We start from the raw sequence: 7,396 nt of genomic DNA on the forward strand, positions 1-7,396 counted from the left end.
TGAATTGTGGCCACAAATGAATGCCATTAGCCTAGGACAAACAAAACGGCCCCGCTCTCGGTCAATGTGTATGAAATTGAGTCATTAATCTGCTGGAATTCATTCTGAACCACGCGTGTGCATGTTGTGTTTGAAGCCAGCTCCATATATTGATGAAGTAATTAAACTGGATTGTGCGCGGCCATTCTATTCGCAACGGAATTGTCAGCTTGAATGGGCCGGCGGAACCGTCCACGACATCAGTCCATATGTGTTTGTGTGGTGGATTTCATTCAGAGCCCAGACGGAAACGGGGGGCGCGCGTCTGGCGTTTGTCTTGGGCATTGCGTCAGATTTCTGGCGGATTTTCCCCCAGATTTTTCCCAGATTTCTGCCAGTAATTCTGGCGAATATGACACAAACCGGTCGGGCACGATTGAGGCGAATGAACCGTTTGGCCCGGTTCAATCGGTTTTGGGTTTTGACAGACGGGGCTGCCAGACAAATGCCAGATTTTGCGCCAGATTTTCGCAAGATTTCTAGCACTATAATTGCAGATATCTGGCAAAAAATCGGGCATAATTCGTGGAATGATCTTCTTCTTATTTTTTCCTCTAAACGTTGTATACCAAAATAAACAAAACATAGAATAAATCAAATTACACATTTTATTGCCCAAAAAAACAACATCAATCATAATTATTTATTATTGACAAAGGCCACTTACAAAATAACATGGTTCTTCAACTATTCTTAAAAGTAGTGCGGGATGGCTCTGAAACCTCCACCAGGTTTTAGGAAACGTTCCGTTTTGGATTCGGTGTCAGCCCGGTCGGCCGAAGGATTCGTCCGCGGTTCCAGGTGGCCGTACAGCAGCGACTGAATCTTGAGCCCGGTCCGTGCAGGATTCGTAAGGTGCCCGGCGATCTCCAGAAGGTTCATCCGTTCTCCGGTGAGACTCTGCGGCTTCGGCACGGCACGGCACGAACCAGATTGGACGTCCTCTCCGGGTTGCTCGATCATTTTGCGGATCTGTTTAGAAAAAAGTGCTTATTAGAACCAAATATAAACCCACTTCAATTTCTACACGCCTTTCCGTTCCTGATGGTTTCCTGCTGCACTGGATGCTTCGTCTGTCCAGGTCCAGGATCACGGAAACGGTCCATTTCGCATTTGGCGTTCGCTTGGGGGTTGACCATCTCCGAAGGATTCGTCCGCGGTTCCAGGTGGCCGTACAGCAGCGACTGAATCTTGAGCCCGGTCTGTGCAGGATTCGTAAGGTGCCCGGCGATCTCCAGAAGGTTCATCCGTTCTCCGGTGAGACTCTGCGGCTTCGGCACGGCACGGCACGAACCAGATTGGACGTCCTCTCCGGGTTGCTCGATCATTTTGCGGATCTGTTTAGAAAAAAAGTGCTTATTAGAACCAAATATAAACCCACTTCAATTTCTACACGCCTTTCCGTTCCTGATGGTTTCCTGCTGCACTGCATGCTTCGTCTGCCCAGGTCCAGGATCACGGAAACGGTCCATTTCGCATTTGGCGTTCGCTTGGGGGTTGACCATCTCCGAAGGATTCGTCCGCGGTTCCAGGTGGCCGTACAGCAGCGACTGAATCTTGAGCCCGGTCTGTGCAGGATTCGTAAGGTGCCCGGCGATCTCCAGAAGGTTCATCCGTTCTCCGGTGAGACTCTGCGGCTTCGGCACGGCACGGCACGAACCAGATTGGACGTCCTCTCCGGGTTGCTCGATCATTTTGCGGATCTGTTTAGAAAAAAAGTGCTTATTAGAACCAAATATAAACCCACTTCAATTTCTACACGCCTTTCCGTTCCTGATGGTTTCCTGCTGCACTGGATGCTTCGTCTGTCCAGGTCCAGGATCACGGAAACGGTCCATTTCGCATTTGGCGTTCGCTTGGGGTTGACCATCTCCGAAGGATTCGTCCGCGGTTCCAGGTGGCCGTACAGCAGCGACTGAATCTTGAGCCCGGTCTGTGCAGGATTCGTAAGGTGCCCGGCGATCTCCAGAAGGTTCATCCGTTCTCCGGTGAGACTCTGCGGCTTCGGCACGGCACGGCACGAACCAGATTGGACGTCCTCTCCGGGTTGCTCGATCATTTTGCGGATCTGTTTAGAAAAAAAGTGCTTATTAGAACCAAATATAAACCCACTTCAATTTCTACACGCCTTTCCGTTCCTGATGGTTTCCTGCTGCACTGCATGCTTCGTCTGCCCAGGTCCAGGATCACGGAAACGGTCCATTTCGCATTTGGCGTTCGCTTGGGGGTTGACCATCTCCGAAGGATTCGTCCGCGGTTCCAGGTGGCCGTACAGCAGCGACTGAATCTTGAGCCCGGTCTGTGCAGGATTCGTAAGGTGCCCGGCGATCTCCAGAAGGTTCATCCGTTCTCCGGTGAGACTCTGCGGCTTCGGCACGGCACGGCACGAACCAGATTGGACGTCCTCTCCGGGTTGCTCGATCATTTTGCGGATCTGTTTAGAAAAAAAGTGCTTATTAGAACCAAATATAAACCCACTTCAATTTCTACACGCCTTTCCGTTCCTGATGGTTTCCTGCTGCACTGGATGCTTCGTCTGTCCAGGTCCAGGATCACGGAAACGGTCCATTTCGCATTTGGCGTTCGCTTGGGGGTTGACCATCTCCGAAGGATTCGTCCGCGGTTCCAGGTGGCCGTACAGCAGCGACTGAATCTTGAGCCCGGTCTGTGCAGGATTCGTAAGGTGCCCGGCGATCTCCAGAAGGTTCATCCGTTCTCCGGTGAGACTCTGCGGCTTCGGCACGGCACGGCACGAACCAGATTGGACGTCCTCTCCGGGTTGCTCGATCATTTTGCGGATCTGTTTAGAAAAAAAGTGCTTATTAGAACCAAATATAAACCCACTTCAATTTCTACACGCCTTTCCGTTCCTGATGGTTTCCTGCTGCACTGCATGCTTCGTCTGCCCAGGTCCAGGATCACGGAAACGGTCCATTTCGCATTTGGCGTTCGCTTGGGGGTTGACCATCTCCGAAGGATTCGTCCGCGGTTCCAGGTGGCCGTACAGCAGCGACTGAATCTTGAGCCCGGTCTGTGCAGGATTCGTAAGGTGCCCGGCGATCTCCAGAAGGTTCATCCGTTCTCCGGTGAGACTCTGCGGCTTCGGCACGGCACGGCACGAACCAGATTGGACGTCCTCTCCGGGTTGCTCGATCATTTTGCGGATCTGTTTAGAAAAAAAGTGCTTATTAGAACCAAATATAAACCCACTTCAATTTCTACACGCCTTTCCGTTCCTGATGGTTTCCTGCTGCACTGGATGCTTCGTCTGTCCAGGTCCAGGATCACGGAAACGGTCCATTTCGCATTTGGCGTTCGCTTGGGGGTTGACCATCTCCGAAGGATTCGTCCGCGGTTCCAGGTGGCCGTACAGCAGCGACTGAATCTTGAGCCCGGTCCGTGCAGGATTCGTAAGGTGCCCGGCGATCTCCAGAAGGTTCATCCGTTCTCCGGTGAGACTCTGCGGCTTCGGCACGGCACGACACGAACCAGATTGGACGTCCTCTCCGGGTTGCTCGATCATTTTGCGGATCTGTTTAGAAAAAAAGTGCTTATTAGAACCAAATATAAACCCACTTCAATTTCTACACGCCTTTCCGTTCCTGATGGTTTCCTGCTGCACTGCATGCTTCGTCTGTCCAGGTCCAGGATCACGGAAACGGTCCATTTCGCATTTGGCGTTCGCTTGGGGGTTGACCATCTCCGAAGGATTCGTCCGCGGTTCCAGGTGGCCGTACAGCAGCGACTGAATCTTGAGCCCGGTCTGTGCAGGATTCGTAAGGTGCCCGGCGATCTCCAGAAGGTTCATCCGTTCTCCGGTGAGACTCTGCGGCTTCGGCACGGCACGGCACGAACCAGATTGGACGTCCTCTCCGGGTTGCTCGATCATTTTGCGGATCTGTTTAGAAAAAAAGTGCTTATTAGAACCAAATATAAACCCACTTCAATTTCTACACGCCTTTCCGTTCCTGATGGTTTCCTGCTGCACTGCATGCTTCGTCTGCCCAGGTCCAGGATCACGGAAACGGTCCATTTCGCATTTGGCGTTCGCTTGGGGGTTGACCATCTCCGAAGGATTCGTCCGCGGTTCCAGGTGGCCGTACAGCAGCGACTGAATCTTGAGCCCGGTCTGTGCAGGATTCGTAAGGTGCCCGGCGATCTCCAGAAGGTTCATCCGTTCTCCGGTGAGACTCTGCGGCTTCGGCACGGCACGGCACGAACCAGATTGGACGTCCTCTCCGGGTTGCTCGATCATTTTGCGGATCTGTTTAGAAAAAAAGTGCTTATTAGAACCAAATATAAACCCACTTCAATTTCTACACGCCTTTCCGTTCCTGATGGTTTCCTGCTGCACTGGATGCTTCGTCTGTCCAGGTCCAGGATCACGGAAACGGTCCATTTCGCATTTGGCGTTCGCTTGGGGGTTGACCATCTCCGAAGGATTCGTCCGCGGTTCCAGGTGGCCGTACAGCAGCGACTGAATCTTGAGCCCGGTCCGTGCAGGATTCGTAAGGTGCCCGGCGATCTCCAGAAGGTTCATCCGTTCTCCGGTGAGACTCTGCGGCTTCGGCACGGCACGACACGAACCAGATTGGACGTCCTCTCCGGGTTGCTCGATCATTTTGCGGATCTGTTTAGAAAAAAAGTGCTTATTAGAACCAAATATAAACCCACTTCAATTTCTACACGCCTTTCCGTTCCTGATGGTTTCCTGCTGCACTGCATGCTTCGTCTGTCCAGGTCCAGGATCACGGAAACGGTCCATTTCGCATTTGGCGTTCGCTTGGGGGTTGACCATCTCCGAAGGATTCGTCCGCGGTTCCAGGTGGCCGTACAGCAGCGACTGAATCTTGAGCCCGGTCTGTGCAGGATTCGTAAGGTGCCCGGCGATCTCCAGAAGGTTCATCCGTTCTCCGGTGAGACTCTGCGGCTTCGGCACGGCACGGCACGAACCAGATTGGACGTCCTCTCCGGGTTGCTCGATCATTTTGCGGATCTGTTTAGAAAAAAAGTGCTTATTAGAACCAAATATAAACCCACTTCAATTTCTACACGCCTTTCCGTTCCTGATGGTTTCCTGCTGCACTGGATGCTTCGTCTGTCCAGGTCCAGGATCACGGAAACGGTCCATTTCGCATTTGGCGTTCGCTTGGGGTTGACCATCTCCGAAGGATTCGTCCGCGGTTCCAGGTGGCCGTACAGCAGCGACTGAATCTTGAGCCCGGTCTGTGCAGGATTCGTAAGGTGCCCGGCGATCTCCAGAAGGTTCATCCGTTCTCCGGTGAGACTCTGCGGCTTCGGCACGGCACGGCACGAACCAGATTGGACGTCCTCTCCGGGTTGCTCGATCATTTTGCGGATCTGTTTAGAAAAAAAGCGCTTATTAGAACCAAATATAAACCCACTTCAATTTCTACACGCCTTTCCGTTCCTGATGGTTTCCTGCTGCACTGCATGCTTCGTCTGCCCAGGTCCAGGATCACGGAAACGGTCCATTTCGCATTTGGCGTTCGCTTGGGGGTTGACCATCTCCGAAGGATTCGTCCGCGGTTCCAGGTGGCCGTACAGCAGCGACTGAATCTTGAGCCCGGTCTGTGCAGGATTCGTAAGGTGCCCGGCGATCTCCAGAAGGTTCATCCGTTCTCCGGTGAGACTCTGCGGCTTCGGCACGGCACGGCACGAACCAGATTGGACGTCCTCTCCGGGTTGCTCGATCATTTTGCGGATCTGTTTAGAAAAAAAGTGCTTATTAGAACCAAATATAAACCCACTTCAATTTCTACACGCCTTTCCGTTCCTGATGGTTTCCTGCTGCACTGGATGCTTCGTCTGTCCAGGTCCAGGATCACGGAAACGGTCCATTTCGCATTTGGCGTTCGCTTGGGGTTGACCATCTCCGAAGGATTCGTCCGCGGTTCCAGGTGGCCGTACAGCAGCGACTGAATCTTGAGCCCGGTCTGTGCAGGATTCGTAAGGTGCCCGGCGATCTCCAGAAGGTTCATCCGTTCTCCGGTGAGACTCTGCGGCTTCGGCACGGCACGGCACGAACCAGATTGGACGTCCTCTCCGGGTTGCTCGATCATTTTGCGGATCTGTTTAGAAAAAAAGTGCTTATTAGAACCAAATATAAACCCACTTCAATTTCTACACGCCTTTCCGTTCCTGATGGTTTCCTGCTGCACTGCATGCTTCGTCTGCCCAGGTCCAGGATCACGGAAACGGTCCATTTCGCATTTGGCGTTCGCACGACACGAACCAGATTGGACGTCCTCTCCGGGTTGCTCGATCATTTTGCGGATCTGTTTAGAAAAAAAGTGCTTATTAGAACCAAATATAAACCCACTTCAATTTCTACACGCCTTTCCGTTCCTGATGGTTTCCTGCTGCACTGCATGCTTCGTCTGTCCAGGTCCAGGATCACGGAAACGGTCCATTTCGCATTTGGCGTTCGCTTGGGGGTTGACCATCTCCGAAGGATTCGTCCGCGGTTCCAGGTGGCCGTACAGCAGCGACTGAATCTTGAGCCCGGTCTGTGCAGGATTCGTAAGGTGCCCGGCGATCTCCAGAAGGTTCATCCGTTCTCCGGTGAGACTCTGCGGCTTCGGCACGGCACGGCACGAACCAGATTGGACGTCCTCTCCGGGTTGCTCGATCATTTTGCGGATCTGTTTAGAAAAAAAGTGCTTATTAGAACCAAATATAAACCCACTTCAATTTCTACACGCCTTTCCGTTCCTGATGGTTTCCTGCTGCACTGCATGCTTCGTCTGCCCAGGTCCAGGATCACGGAAACGGTCCATTTCGCATTTGGCGTTCGCTTGGGGGTTGACCATCTCCGAAGGATTCGTCCGCGGTTCCAGGTGGCCGTACAGCAGCGACTGAATCTTGAGCCCGGTCTGTGCAGGATTCGTAAGGTGCCCGGCGATCTCCAGAAGGTTCATCCGTTCTCCGGTGAGACTCTGCGGCTTCGGCACGGCACGGCACGAACCAGATTGGACGTCCTCTCCGGGTTGCTCGATCATTTTGCGGATCTGTTTAGAAAAAAAGTGCTTATTAGAACCAAATATAAACCCACTTCAATTTCTACACGCCTTTCCGTTCCTGATGGTTTCCTGCTGCACTGGATGCTTCGTCTGTCCAGGTCCAGGATCACGGAAACGGTCCATTTCGCATTTGGCGTTCGCTTGGGGGTTGACCATCTCCGAAGGATTCGTCCGCGGTTCCAGGTGGCCGTACAGCAGCGACTGAATCTTGAGCCCGGTCCGTGCAGGATTCGTAAGGTGCCCGGCGATCTCCAGAAGGTTCATCCGTTCTCCGGTGAGACTCTGCGGCTTCGACACGGCACGACACGAACCAG

At 52.8% G+C, this 7,396-nt stretch overlaps 1 protein-coding gene across 1 annotated transcript; it reads right to left on the reverse strand.

The window, feature by feature from the left end:
- Positions 1 to 626: 626 nt before the first annotated feature.
- LOC119768098 lies at positions 627 to 1,895 on the reverse strand. The gene is made up of 4 exons (XM_038258510.1): positions 1,803 to 1,895; positions 1,437 to 1,742; positions 1,071 to 1,376; positions 627 to 1,011 (listed from the first exon to the last, which is right to left on the reverse strand). Exons 1-4 carry the CDS (start codon positions 1,875 to 1,877, stop codon positions 733 to 735), a joined length of 966 nt encoding a protein of 321 aa, XP_038114438.1. The 5' UTR covers positions 1,878 to 1,895; the 3' UTR covers positions 627 to 732.
- Positions 1,896 to 7,396: the final 5,501 nt, after the last annotated feature.

This window comes from Culex quinquefasciatus, chromosome 2 (assembly GCF_015732765.1).
Source record: "Culex quinquefasciatus strain JHB chromosome 2, VPISU_Cqui_1.0_pri_paternal, whole genome shotgun sequence".
In the NCBI taxonomy this organism is placed as follows: Eukaryota; Metazoa; Arthropoda; class Insecta; order Diptera; family Culicidae; genus Culex; species Culex quinquefasciatus.